Raw genomic sequence first — 15,130 nt, 5'->3', positions numbered from 1 at the left:
TATGCAGCCTACAGTATATAATCTTCAATAGAACTATTAATACATTTGAGCCTTTTATGAATTTTTGTATTACTTATTCACAAGAATAACACTAGCAAATAATATTCCTTTGTAACTGATTGCTGTTATTCTCCCAGGAAGGCTGGGGGTTTTCTAGTAGAAGTAAGCAGGGCTGCATTTTATTAAAACAGTTTTTAATTACCAAACCAGACTCAGCTGTAGCTTTTTCTTTCTTTTTTGCCACTCTCAGTACAAATTCCAAATGTCTTCCTCCTCTCCCTCCCTGATCCAATAACATTTTTTTTTTTTTGAGAGGGCACTGACTTTCCTTGTTCACTGCAGAATCTGATGATAGAAAAATATCCCCATTTCTTGCAATTTTTAGAGGTTTTGCTGCAGTGGAATTGACAGAGCAGGCAGAGGCAGCCTCTTTGAAAGGGTTAATCTGAACACAGCAACTGTTTCCTTAAAGAGCTACAAACATTATATTACCCTCAGGCTATAATCAGCCAAGGAAAGTTTGATCTGATGATGTATGTCTTCATATTGTGCATTTCATTGGATGTGTGAGGATATTGATATCCTACTGAATATTTTGGGGTGGAGTTTGCTGTGTAGAGTAGGAACAGTTTTTTGGTTGGGTTTTTTTTCTTTACATGTTGTTCAGCTAAACATCTAATCATCTTGATTATTTTTTACTAGTGCAACTAAAGTAATAGTACAGCTTCAGCACCTCTGAGTGTGCAGCAAACCCCAGCAGCAGTGACTGTTGGGGCAGAACTGTAAACGATGAGGGTACCTGAGGGCAGGGCTTGTCCTGTGAAAGTTTGCCTCTTCTGTGTGCAGAGAACAAGATGCCACCACACAGCACCACACAGTAGTGACCATTCCTCATGTGTCATTTATTTCAGTTTTAAACCTTTACATGAATGTGTAAAGCCTCACAGCTTTCCAGACTGTTGGGATGCCTAAATCTCACCTGACCAAACTATGGGAAGAAACCTGTGATTAGCCAAAACATCATCTTCTTTTTTCTTCTCTTTTTTCTTCTTTTCTCCTTTAATAGCCCCCAATTGTCACTTTGAATGACAGTGAAAAAGAGAATAAGCCCCTTCTTTCCCAAGCTTAGACCAGCAGAATTCAGCCCCAGATTTGTAAGGATGTTTGAATCAATTGTGTTTGCAAGAATATTTACTACCCAAACCAGAAAAGTGATTCAAACAACCTTCCTCTTTGCGAACATTTGGAAGTAGCCTGCAATATGGAAATAATTTTGTTCTCTAAACCCTAAAGAAGCAGGCCTTTTGTTTTCCTCACTGAAATGGGAATTTATCTCAGAAATTAAGTTCAGTCTGTCAGGGCCATAAAAGCTCTACTATATGACAAATTTTGCATTACACTTTCCTTAAATTATATACTCACTACATCACTCGTTCTGTGTGTGTCTGCTAGCTTCTGATTCTGTACTGGCATTCTGTAATCTCTTCTTTCATTCTTACAAATAATATATTTATCAAAAGCACACACATATGTGTGTGTATATATATATATATATATATTCTTTTTCCAGACAAAAGAACGCAGTTGTACATCAAGAAATTTGGAGTTCAAACTCAGAAGATCCTCCAGCATCGAATTACTGAATAGCTTAGACACTGAATCCAAAGAACCAAAGCCTGAACACAGAAAATCTCTAAGTAAGGCTTTTTTTCATTTCTGATTTTTTTTTCCCTTTCCTTTTAAAATAACTATGCCATTACAGGGTAAGACAATTTTTATTACATGCAGAAAATAAGGAAGATCACTGAGAATTTTAAAGCTGAATGTGTTCTGTGCTGATATACATAACTTGCATTTAAGGGAAGACAGTTACTAGCTCCACACTTTTAAAGGGTGACATTCTCTCCTAAGCAAAATAAATTTGTTTAGGAGCAAAGACATGTATTCAAGCCATTTATTTTTAAAAATAAGCAACATGAGTCCTATGTTAATGGTCTGTTGCAGTTGCTTTGTTTCCATTTTAGTAAAATACCACAAATTGCCAGTGTAATTTTGTCTGTTGTATATTTATACACTGAATTGCCGAAAGACCCGACGTATCCTCTGTAGCTGACAGTGACATACCTATAATTTTATAAAAGGTAAATTCCACAGATCAAGGTTAATTTTTATCAGCGTGATTAGAAAAGAAAGTGATCTAAAACTAGCAATGATGTGCTTTGCTCCATCGACACTCTCCTTTGCCAGTTTGTGCCGAGCTGCTCTTGATATTGTGGGCAGTAGATGCTGGTGGCAACCCTGAATCACCCACTCAACATTTTTTTTTTTTTTTTCATCCTCTCTCTTGAATCTTTGTTTTTCTTTGTTTGGCGGGAGATTCACACGCTGCTTCTAATGTAAGCGGCGTGACAGCTTCAGACTGGCATGCTGGTACGAGATACCTATAGGTACCGAAGTGCTGTGTAGGAATTTGCCTGCATGCATTTCAGTGCAGGATCAAAGCCTTAGATGTAAAGAGAAGCATTGCATTAAAAAGACATAAAAACATGGTTATTTTTAATGATAATTATCCACACAATCATAAATATATGCACACATGCGTGAAGACGTCCACACACAAACACAGAGATTCATTAAAAAGTCCCTTTTGCAGACCAAAGCTTTTTTTCCCTGTTGCTGTTTTCCTGTTATTTATAGATTCCAGGGTTGGATTTTCTTTAAGATTTTTCTTCCTGTAACAAAATATAAAATAGCCTGAATGTAGCTTGTGAAAAATTGTCCCACTATCTTTGTAGTTTTGTGTTACATTGAGTTTCTCAAAGGAAGAAAAATGACACTGAGAGCACGGTAAGTTTTGAGAGTCTGATTCTGCTCTTATTGTAGCTAATAGGAAAATGCCCATAAACTGTCTCAGCACTCAGGGATTTTTTATTTATTTATTTAGACTTCTCACATGTCTTTAAATGATAATTTGTCAGACAAAACAGGAAAAGTGAATATGAGCAGTGACAGAGACTTAGACTACATTACTTTTCAAACCTTAGAGGATCCTAAATAACCTCCATTGTGTTACAGGGTGTTTAAACCATTAAAAACATGTGAAAATATCTGCTGTGAAATCTCACTGAATCGAAGCTTGCATTTAAATACTGTAGATTGGATTGCTTCTAAAATATGTATTCAGAACTTTTTTTTTGGCCCCTTGAGATCAAGCAATTATGTGGAATTAGAAAAATCATATTATTCACTTACTTATTAGTAGTCTAAGCACAAACTGTATTGTCAGTTTTCTGCCTTTGGCTTTCTGTGCCCTTAATGTTCACACAAGTATCGTAGCCAGAATTATCGGCAGCTAGAGCCAAAATTGCTTTAAAAAGGCATGAGAACTGGTAATGACACATTGTTAGCAGTTAACAGGTGGTCGTTTCATTGTCCAGTTTGACTGCAGAGCACAGAGAAGATATGTGCAATATCTGCAAGTGTGTTTAGAAAGTTCTTACAAAGTTTAGCAATTTTGTAGTTTTATAGTGCTCCGATGTTATTGACTACAGCCAACCCCAAATCCAAACAAAGGAGGGTTTTTATGAAGGTGACTTAAAACTCCTCCAGTTTAACACCAAAGATAAGCAATTGATGTGTTAGCAGTCCATCACCCCCCCACACAGCCCCGCCCTCCTCCTGGTAATCTGTAATGAGATATTCTGACATTTAAGACTGATTTGTATTTACCTTCTCCACATATTAAGAGCTGCAAAAAATGGTCTAGCTTTTGACTTGGTACTGTGGTGTTACTGGGGATTTCAGTAGCATAAGCATATAAAGGACAGGTATATTCTAACCAAAATATTCCAGGAATTTACTCTTTAATCTAAAACTGGGAGATTGCCCCATGAGACTTAGTAGCAGGAATTTGGTTTAAATGTTTAATCCTAATTGCTTCTGCTTACACTACGAGGACAAATGGTAATTCTCAGTTATGCTTTTTTGAGCTGTAGACACTGATTTCATTGAAAATTGGGCTCAAACTGCCAGGCTCAATTTCCAAAGTTCACAGTGTCCGTCTTCTTGGTCACGCAGCTTTTCAGTGGCTTCTCAACCAGTTTGCCTTCAACTCTCATTCTAATTGAAGCTTTCTTGTGCTAAGAAGAAACCATGGATGGCCTTGGGGAACATTACCAAAACATGTAAAACTGTGATCCTGTTCACAAATACATGGAAAGAGATTACTCTTGATTTTATGATGCCAACTATTTCACTGATTTAATTAATGCAGCTGACACTGGGTCAGAAGGAACATGTTTTTCACCCTAGCAACTTTCCCCATTAGAAGATGTATACATTTGGTGCAAGGAAACTGTCTCGCAGCACCACTCCTTTTCATGCAAACAAGTGTCGTTCTAAACTGATAATTTTTAAAATTAGTGGCAGACTTCATAATTTCCAAGTAATTTTGTTATCATTCAGACTGTAGGGTTTTGGTTTTTTTTCTCCTAAGGTTGCCAAAAAACCTTCTAATTAGTACCAATTATAATTGAGTCTGCTGGTAGGTGGTCTGCCACATTAATTTTATACCCCATGAAACCAGGCACCTGGGTTAGATTGAAAGGAGAGATGCTGTCATGGCACATGGGAGATAGGGAAAGGATCTGTGCATTGCAAGGTTCCCAGAAACCATTCAGCTCTCCAAAAACCAGGAGACCTTATTGTGCATATGGTCTACAGGAGCTGTCAGGACAGTCATGGCGTAGGCAATGAAGTCAGTCCCACACTGCTAAGCTCAGCGTTGCTTTTTCAGTCCATGGTTGCTTTAGGGTTGGCAGTTTGGCCGTCATGTGGGAATATTGTCACTCAGGAGTGACCTCTTGTGGAAAAGCCTGGGCTGGAGTCACTATCGATTGTCAGAGGGGATCAATTCCCCTTCTACTCCCTCTTTTCTGGATGGAAACAAACGGCTTCACAGTAGGAAGAGTGCCCTTTGGCTACCGTATCAATCTGAGGGCTGCTCTTGTCAAAATGCACAATCACAAGCTTGATAATGCAATCCATTCCCAAAGCACTATATTTCCAACCTGTTCTCCATCATTTCCTTATGGCGTCACATTTACTCAGTTCATCACATTCTTATTAATATTTTAGGTTTCCTTGAAAGTGATGGAATTCTATTTTTATTACAAAAGCAACAAGAATAAATACTAATTGTTGTCAGTTATTTCCTTATGTAGTGGGAACAGTAATCTGTTCCTCAGCTTTAAGTTGCCAAAGCAAAATAATTAAATATTTTAGACGTTTAAAAAATCTGTGATATTAGATAAATGCAATTTGATCTCCTTGTTTGCCACATAAAAGCTGGAACTGCCTGAATTGATAAGATTGAATTGCATTATTTTTATTGTTTCTACTGGCATATTTTTCTTATCTTCAAGAACACTTTACTTGAAACTCAGTGGTTAGTCATGCAGCTCTGCGACAGATCCTGGAAAATCTCCTCCATATTTGAATTCTAGCTTGAGGTGCCACAGCTAGACCATCACGATTCTTAAAAACATATATATATGTGTGTGTGTGAAAGGGAAAATCTTGACAGACTATGCAGTATTATTGCTATTCATGATCACTTTGGTGTCTCAATAAGAGCAGTCGGGGATCTGGGTGTCTTTGTGCCAGACACAATGCTACGCTGAAGTAAGACAATTCCAGCTCTCAGCCTGAATAAGGACAAGTTGCAACAGGTGGAAAAAGAGCACAAAAAGCAGGGGGTGGAAGGAGAAGTTGAAAGCAAAGCTGACATGTCATGCATATTAAACAGAGGCTTAGGATTCCTTTCCAATCTTCTTTAGAATCCGGGTCTTAGTCCCCTCACCCTGGTCACTGGCCAACTCAAATAATGATATTTTCCTTACCTAAATTTCTCTTGCACTTTCAACAAAGAACGATGGGTCTTCAGTCTCAAAGGGCAACGTGTTGCTCTAGAGTGCCACAGCCTTTTACATGCTTCCCCAGGGAATGACTACAGGACAGTGTCTGGGAATGTGCCTCCTAACATCTTTTTAATCAGGAAAAGAACCCCAAAAATGCTTCTGGATCACAGTTTTGATTTACTTTCAGAGATATTTGCAACAAAGTCATCTGAGCTCTAGAATCTGCTTTGGTCTCTTAAAAGATACAGTTTAATCTGAACACTTTGTCCATAGTATTTAGCCAAGGCCTCCGTGCTTTAAAATTGCCCAAACTTGCTTTTCTCCTTTCACTCATTTTTCCTTACTTTAGAAGGCTGAATTTTGAAACACGAAGCATGGCCTGTAAATATTCCTAGGCAACTATGGAAACATCCAGAATCATCTCTGAATGCAGTTTGTGTAGGTAATTAAGACAATTAAGACAATGTGTGTTGCGTGGAGGGGAACTCAGCAGCAGAAACTCATTTCGGTTTCTCAATGGACAGGATGGAAAAAATAGGCAATTCAGTGGAAGTGTAACCCTTTCTGACTCTGTGTAATGTTTACTTCTTCCCTGCCTAAAGCTTCTTCCATAGCCTTGCTTGAGGGCTTAAAGTTTGTCCCTGTATGTGGCTGGATATTTCTGTGGCAAACACCATGCTTCTGAGGCAATCGTTTCTATGAAGAGGGAAGAAATGGTTACCAGGACATAAGCACATGTATTTGCACAACTTCAGCTGCATTAATAGAAGGAGGAAAAAGAGACAGAAACTTATTTTGTTGAAAGCATCATTTAGAGATCCTAGAAAAAGGCCTCCTAATTACAGGCAGTGATGAGAGAGGAGCCTGTGTGATTTTTCTCTCTTCCTTTCTAAAATTTGAGGAGGCCAGTAGGTGTGGAGACCCTGTCTTGGGATGTAGTGAGAAGCTTTACTCACTCAGTCAAATTTGTTGAGGGCCAGATCCTACAGTAGCTAACCAAGTCCTTGACCCACATAGGGTCACTGCTGTGATAAGAGGGCTGCGATTAGAGCAGCAGAAGTGGGAAATTGCTTCATTTCTTTGTTAGCTCTGCTGAGGTCTGAATTCTTTTCCCTTCCCAGCCCATTTATATCCATTAGATGTGAAGTTCAAAGCCAAAGGAATGCTATTTAGGGTATATTATTACATAAAAATGTAAGCATTATGTATAGGTCAGTTTTAATATCTTTAATAACACCAAGAAACAGGCAACACTGTATGTTACTGCAGCATTACCAATGCAAACAATTAAAACACAAAGCAAATGAAAGCTAGATGCAAATATGCAGTTTCCCGCTGCAGTGTTAGTTTTGTCACTCTGCAGCTTGAATGTTTGTGGCATTTCTTTTTATTGCATCAACAGGAATGCAGTCAGCCTCAGATATTGAAAAAAGCCCACAAAAAGCAAATGCAACACCCTGTTTATGGGAGGTGACAGCACTTCCTTGCACTATACTGTCTAAACTTACTTTTTGACATATTTGCTCTCACGTCCCTCTCCAACATTTGCTACAGGTTTGATCTTTTCTCAAAGCTTACGAAAATACCGATTCAGCAACAAAGAAGTAATAACATTGGTATTTGGGAAATAAAACATGCCAAATTCAGAAACAAATTATGTTACTTCCATTCCTAATAGGAGATAATGTTGCATCCAAAATCACAACTGACTGTGACTAGTTCTCTATAAAAAAAAAACCAGGATTTTCCTGAGCTTGAATATCCTGTTTCCATCAATTATAATATAATGTTTTCTTAATTCTTTGTTTTATTTCTACTTCACTTTCCAAAATCCTTCCAGAGTTTACTATTTGGGTTGAAAAAGCATATTTTTAAATTGGGCATAACCAACTTCCATATAAACATTTGGCAGGGAAATCAGTGCATGTTCACTTAATTCATTTTTATTGAACCAAGTCCAGCTTTTTAGTCAGGAAAAAGTTAGATATTAATCATATCTGAGCAGGATCATTAAATTTTCCTTTACCTACTAGAACAGCAGGGTCATTATGGAACCATGAGAAGTTAGCTCACTTATTAATCTTTACAATTACATAAAAGTGATCATTTTTATAGTACTTAAGAGTAGCTCTTACCCATTATGTGAAGAATATGTGGGAATATTACAATATAATATAATGTATTATTATAGATGTGACCTGTGACTCATTGGTCTGCTCACTGACACACAACCCTCTGGAAAAGTTATCTATTTGAGCTTGGATAATCTTTAATTGTTTCATATTCCTTGTGCTCATTTATGGGGCATACTAGTAAATAGAGAGCTAGTCACTGAGTTATTAATTACCTCATTATTACTTAATTATCACTATTGCATACTTCATTTTTATGGGGAATTATATCATAAAAGAAGGCATTTTATACTGCCCACCACAGTTAAGTATGAATGACAGTGATAGCTAATGCAAGATTGAGTTAGTTGGAGAAAATCAATCAGAAATCCTCACTATAGATTACTATCCGGTTTCTTCTGCCTTTTCCAGCAAACGCTTCTCATCTTTGACTTTGAAACCCAACAGTTTAAACTGGGTTCTTGTTTCAGTGGACTAATCCCCTTTCATAAATCATGTTCAAGTGCTGAAATAATTTGCACATTGTTTAAAGAGTATTTGCTTTGAAACATTCACCTCAAGCCCTTTTGTATATCCTTTCTCTCTAAAGATTTGTAGTATTTGTTTTGTTCTCTGAGGTATAAAAGACCTGGGTAAACTTTATTCCTGTTGTTTCAAGATTAGTGAAATAAAATGCATATTTATTCAACTGGGACTGAAAGGAGCTTTAGTAAAGACGATCATACATACGACCCATGGGAACGTTATAATACAAAATGTCTGTCTTAAAATCTCTTTAGGTTTGTTCAAAACACTATTGAAGGACTTAAATTTAAAGAAAGAAAGAAAAAATACAGGATTTAAAATCCATATTTCTTCTTTGTTCCAAAGAAGAGAGAGACACTATATATTTTTCTTAACAAAATCAGCCCTTACATATGCACTCAAGATAAACGTGATATGGATAGTCACAATTCCTTTTTTTCCTACTGAACTACACAGATTGACACAGTGTTTAAGAAAACTACACTTTGGAAAAAATGCATAGAGGTTGTTTCAAACACGCACTTGCTTCAGCAAATGCAATCACAAAGGAATTATGAGCCTTTTAGGTATTATTGGAGTCAAGCAGTTGTGCTCCTTCCATGTACTAAAAGTGAGGTCAGCTCCTGTGACATGGAAAAGACGAAGTCTCTGACTGTCATTTTTGAGCTCACTGTCCAACACATTTTGCACTGATTTGGTGCCATCTCTTAATTTCTTCTTAAGCAGATCTTCGTTTACATTAGAAAGTAAAACTAAAATTTGATGCACATGGTGCAGAATGTCTTTATTTTTACAGTTTAACACGATAGACAATGCAGATAGTTATATCTTCATCTTTTGCCTCCATGGGAAAAGAAGATAGGCTGACAGCTGCTAACACCGTAATAGATGCCGGCTTTTTCACTGCAGTTTCACTACTGCCTTTGGAGAGAGGTCAGAAGTGAAGCAAATGGGAAGGACTTCCTGAGCTTTCTTCTTTGGGAAGGGAGAGTCAGTCCAGCTTCCTGTCACTTCTGTGAGCCTAATTTTGAAGTCTCTCACAGTAGTTATTGAAGTGATTACCCTCATTGCAAGTTTGTAGCCAGAAAATATGATTCTAATACTTCAATGTTATCTGAAGTTTCACTACCTGCTTATAGTTAATCCAGATACAATCGTCCTGGTACGTTGCAAGAATGTGACAGTAATAAGATGTGGTTTAGGTTATAAGAGTCTAAATAAAGCTCAATTAGAGAGACTGTAAATCAGACTCTAGGTCGGAATGCCTACTACCCAGACTCAACTTCATCCCCTATGGTGAAATCATTTAAATGTTTGTACCTTCCAGATTGGAGGATGCAATTAGTTTAAATTATGGCCTTCAATCCCAAATACTTCAATCCCAATACTTAGCAACTAAGTAGATGAAAGCATGATGTTGTCTCTTGAATAGGATGTAGTAACACTTTAGACAGGCATATTCTTTTAGGATCTCCTATTTGTCCCATCAGCTGCTTGCTGACGTATCAGAAAAACAGATCATACCTCTGAAAGCCAAAGGGTGAGATACCACCAAAGGGTTAAGTGCTAGATTGTTTCTCAATTAAGTAAAAGGTTCCAACTAGCTGACTTTAAATATTGATGCTGAAGAGAACACTATGACATATGAGCAGCTCCCCTCATCACCAAGGATATTTGGCTCCATTTAATTAATTCTATTGGCCATTGTCTTAACTGTGCCCAGGATTCACCCAAGAGGAATTCACTTGCATTACTGTTATTGAAAAGTGTAACATAGCATTATCTGCTTCAGACAGACTTTTTGGAGCTTTGAATCAATTCCCCAGTTCTTGAAAACAACTACCTCATTTGATTCCTTTCATAATTAATGAAATTCAGTAGTAACGCTTTTGCCCCTTGGCTCAGGCTGGAAGAATGTTCCAAAACTTCAGTTTTCAAGCTGAAAGCATTCTAATTTCCAGCCTAAATGGACCTGTGGTTTGAAAGTGTTCTTGTGTCAACATTTATCTAGCTCTTTATTTTCAACAATTCTTTTCTGTCTCAGGTGTACCACTCCAAATAGAGTTACAGACAAGTCGTCTTATTCCTTCTCCTGCTTGCTTTGGTAGACTAAGCCAGTGAAGATTTGTTGTTCTTTCTGCTACTCTTTTCCCTGATCATCTCAAATAGCTCTTTTCTGCACCTGCCTCAGTTTCAGTCCATATTTCTTGCACATGGATATCCAAGGCAAGGTCTGCCCAGAGCTGTGGGGAGTGGAATTCACTCTTATGTATGGAAATGGATCAACTGATACAGTCTAGGGACTGTATTTATCTATTTCATGGCCATTTTTTTAGAGATAAACAGTAAATAAACATAACATATAGATCCTGCTGTCTTTTAATCTTTTGCAACCAATGTATTCTCCATGAACATCAAAGATTAAGGCTTTTTATAGTGTATAAAATGTGTTCCTTCATATGATAAGAGTGTAATTAATTTTTAAGGTGTTCCATTTATACAGAAAAATAACATTCTTATAAAACTGAGCAACTCTTGGCAAATGCCACATTTAAAATAAATGAAATTAAAACAGTCTAAAATATTGCAGCTCTAATATATTTTTTTTAAACCCTCCCTCCAAAAAAAACCCAAAAAACCCCAAAATCAAGCCTTGGAGAGAAAAAGCGTTATCATGAAATTCTCATGAAATTTGTTAAGGTACCTTGTCCAGAACACAGAAACTGCTTTAAAAAGCATGCAGGTATGAAGCCCTGCTAGAAAGAGTATTTCTCTGCATGTAAAACATTAGAGTTCAATTATATTGCAGTCATATAGTGATACTATGTTTTATACTCATTTTTGCTCAGGAAGGTTATATTCCAGTCCAAGGAGCCAGAGGCTAGAATAAGGTGTCCAGATGCAGGTAGGTCACAAAAGAAGAGCAGCCAGATGTAAATTGGATCATTTTCCATTTGCCAGGCTCTTTACAAAGTACAAAAATATAAGCCAGAAAAAAATGACCTTTGGCATGGTGGGTATCTATAATAAAATACTTATTCAAGATGCAGAAACGTGTGTCTTGTGTCCATACCACTCCATGCTGAATTTCTAGGACAGACTATGTCCTGTTCATTTAAAGCTTTTCCTCAGATCTTCTCTGGTCACCAGAGAAGATGCTTTGTGATGCTTGACTTTGTTAGTATATCTGTCCAATATAAACAGATTATTATATGCATCCCACCAGTCTGGTACTTTTAGAAGATTGTGGTGAATGTATCTGATAGGTAGATGTGTAATATTGTGCTTGAAGTAAAAATGCCCTCTGGACAGAGTAAAGCAGAAGCAAAGAAACCTGGTGCTACCTTGTCTGTAGTACTTTTTGGGAAGAGTCTCTGGAATACTCTCACTCCTGAAGAGTATCCAGGGTTTCTCTCAGGATGAGATAGTTGGCGGATCAGAAAGTTGACAAACATTTAATTAGCGCATGTGGTGATCTCAAGATCATTCTTTTACTGTCTTCTGTTCTGTACATAAAATCTTTGTCTCATCCCTATGGTTTCCAAGAAATTTAGCAATTGTGTTCCTGCAGAAATGAGCTTTATATACATTTTTGTGTGAAAAAATATATATATAATATCTTTCTTGTCTGTGTAAAACCAAAAGTGTTTGTTTTAAGGTGCTCCAGTTCTACCGTCTTTCCGTCTTCATATGAAGGTATTTCAGTTGATATGTTAGAATTAAAATCAAAACAACTAATGGAGAAATAATGAAAACACTGTAATACCTGAACTATGGTGCAATATTTTCTGAAGATCCTTGAGTAGGATGGACAGACTGATGTTAAGACACAGATATAAACAAATGATGTAACGATTTACTGTTGTAATTTTTCTCTTCCTGTAAGTTACACATTAACAATTTCTGAACTGAAAGTTCAAGTCTTTCTTAAAAAAATCTTTTGATAGGTTTCAGTTTTGGGGCACTTGGTAGCTTGAATTTGGAGTTCAAATATTTGACAAGTAACTGGTTTGGGGTTGTTTTTTTTTATAATTACCCAAGTGGCTTGAAAGATAGAGACAGGAGAAAAGGTGAGTGACAGGCTTAAGCAGAGAGGAGACAAGGTGGTGGTATGAGCAAAGATAGAGGAAATGAAAGGATTCTGAAGATACATTGGTGTGCTGCATCATTTTTCTGAATTTTACCTTCTTCTGGGGTATTTTAGCCTATATTGCCTCCTAAATGAGAAATAGTTCCAGGCAAGACACAGCAGTGCTCTCAATTCATCTGATATACTACTAAAAAAAATAATATTTGGGATTGGTGAATGTGAAGATGGAGAGGATTCACTAGACTTATCCTTTCTGTTATTAATAACCCAGAACAAAAATGTTGTTTGAAAACACAGATTTTATTTTTCAGCTTAGCAGAACTCACCTTTTCCAAAAAATTATTTACTTGAAATTCATCTGTAGCTGTCCCTGCTCACATTATAGGTCATTCATGTGGATAAAGCTTTGTAATTCTATGGCAAAATATTCATAGTATCTTTAGAATACTCAGCTAGATAATGGTCCCCAGGATGTGGACAGCAAGACTTCAAAAGACAGAGTCCTCTGATCTCCAGTTTCCTTATTCTCTCTAACCTTGGAAGGTTTCAACTATCAAGCACAGATTAAGTTTTATTGGTTGATAGTCTAATTGCATTTGTATTATCTTTCCTCTTAATATTATTTTCTTTTCTCTGTATTGGATCCCATCCAAATATTACTACTTCCATTAAGCAGTTTTCTGAAGCGTTTTTCTTTTGCTTTGATGCTTAACTGCTTAACACGTGAGTGCTGCAATAAGGTGCTGGTTCCTGATAATAGCTTTCCTTCTGTAAGGAAAAGTTTCCACAATCTTATGTGCTTTTTCATGGACAAGATAAGGTTTGGTTAAACATCTGAACTTTTGAATGTTTATCTGAACTAGATTCGACCTCTAAATTTGTCCATCACTGGTTATTTTGCTTTTCTTTTTAGAGACCAAATTATGCCGTTAAATATGCTCCTAAAGTAGGTTAAGCCCCTGTGCAGTTTGTCAACTGGAACATTAATTTTAAAGCTGAAACAGTCTTCTATTGTATCTTTTTAACATTTTGTCTGAATTTTAACCATGGCTGGTCAAACGCAGAGTCAGTGCACCCATAGAAACCCCACATGTAGCTGATTGAAATGTCTCAAAGTTATGATGAACAATCTGGTTTTATTTCAGGAAAAGATCATGATAAATAGCAATTGTTTGCCTTATCAGGCAGCCTGTTCCAGCACAGCTATTATGGAGACTGGATGAAGTACTAACTGTCACTGCATGCCCTGCAGTGGCTCTGGAGGTATCCCCTTCTGAGTTCCTATACAAGGGCTATGCAGACTTGGGGTGCAGCTCCAGCTCCAGCAAACCCTTTACACTGGTAGTGTAGGACATGTTTGTTTCTGTGATCCCAGTTGCTCATGCTTTTGACTGACTACGTGTGTGTCCTCTTTGGACGCATGTCTTAACTCTACCAACCCAGGTGTTGTCCTCATGCTGCCTGTGTGATGTCACCATCAAACTGTAGGGAAAGTGGGTGGGTGATGTAGAAAGCCAAGACACCTTGCACCTTGGCCAAAGCTGCACTCAGTAGCAGAAGGAAGAGAGGGAGTAGTATAGAGTTTCTATCTGCTATAACCCAACTGAACTGTATGACTTGATCTTTATTAGAAGACCAGCTATTGATAAAGTCACTGCTGAAAGTGCCCACACCTTATTTTAACATGCTGGAATCAGAGTTTTCAGGTAAAAGGGCAAATTTACAACATAAACTACTAAAATATGTGGCTAAATATACCAGAAGCTTCATTCTGAGCTTTCCTTTTCCTCATGTAATTACAATATATTTCTTATCTCAGTCCAAGAAAGAGTCTGACCTATTGTAGATCTCACAAGGAATCTTCTCTCTCTAACAGCCTTCATAGAGTAGGCTCACACAAAAGCTATAGCCTTCATTTGACTTGTTTCATGGCTTTGTGTTTATTTTATGCATGTCCTGAAGCACCGTTAGTGGAAGCCTTCCCTGTGTCTTCACAGTGCAACTCTGACACTACCCTGTAAGGAAAAAGCTGTAACTGCTGAAAATTTGTTTGTGTTTTAACAAATGGAAACAACTTCTACAGAAACAGAAAGTGAAGTTGATGGAAGTAAAGGTCACTTTATTTGTATTTATGGGAATATAGATATTGGAAATTCATACCAGAACTTTCACTTAAGAGGTAAAAAGGATTCTTAAATCCATTGAGCTCATGGGTGATCTTCAGTTCTTAGTCTAATGATTTAATTGAGGAAGATAATTTCATCAAGTAGAGTCGATATATAAACAGAGCAAACAAAGTTCAGATCTTAGGCTAGACATTTTTTGATTACTTTAAAGATAACGGGTGTGCCTTTCTGCTTCATAAACTACCACTTCTGCATTGACTGGAATGTACTTAACTCACTATATTGCAAGAGAAAAGTATGTTGGAGTTTGTGATTTGAAACAACAAATGTACACATGAA

At 37.2% G+C, this 15,130-nt stretch overlaps 1 protein-coding gene across 3 annotated transcripts in view; it reads left to right on the top strand.

Annotated features, from left to right (window-relative positions):
* Nucleotides 1–15,130, top strand: part of ARHGAP15 (Rho GTPase activating protein 15) — a 329,153-nt gene that overhangs the window by 168,070 nt on the left and 145,953 nt on the right. For all 3 annotated transcript variants that reach the window (XM_062004816.1, XM_062004817.1, XM_062004818.1), the window contains exon 8: nucleotides 1,571–1,697. In XM_062004816.1, coding sequence (XP_061860800.1) covers nucleotides 1,571–1,697 — 127 coding nt within the window. The remainder of the gene's footprint in view (nucleotides 1–1,570; nucleotides 1,698–15,130) is intronic.

The sequence above is a fragment of the Colius striatus genome, chromosome 11, assembly GCF_028858725.1.
Source record: "Colius striatus isolate bColStr4 chromosome 11, bColStr4.1.hap1, whole genome shotgun sequence".
NCBI lineage: Eukaryota > Metazoa > Chordata > Aves > Coliiformes > Coliidae > Colius > Colius striatus.
The sequence above is the reverse complement of the archived record's forward strand: the minus strand, read 5'-3'. Positions and strand labels throughout refer to the sequence as shown.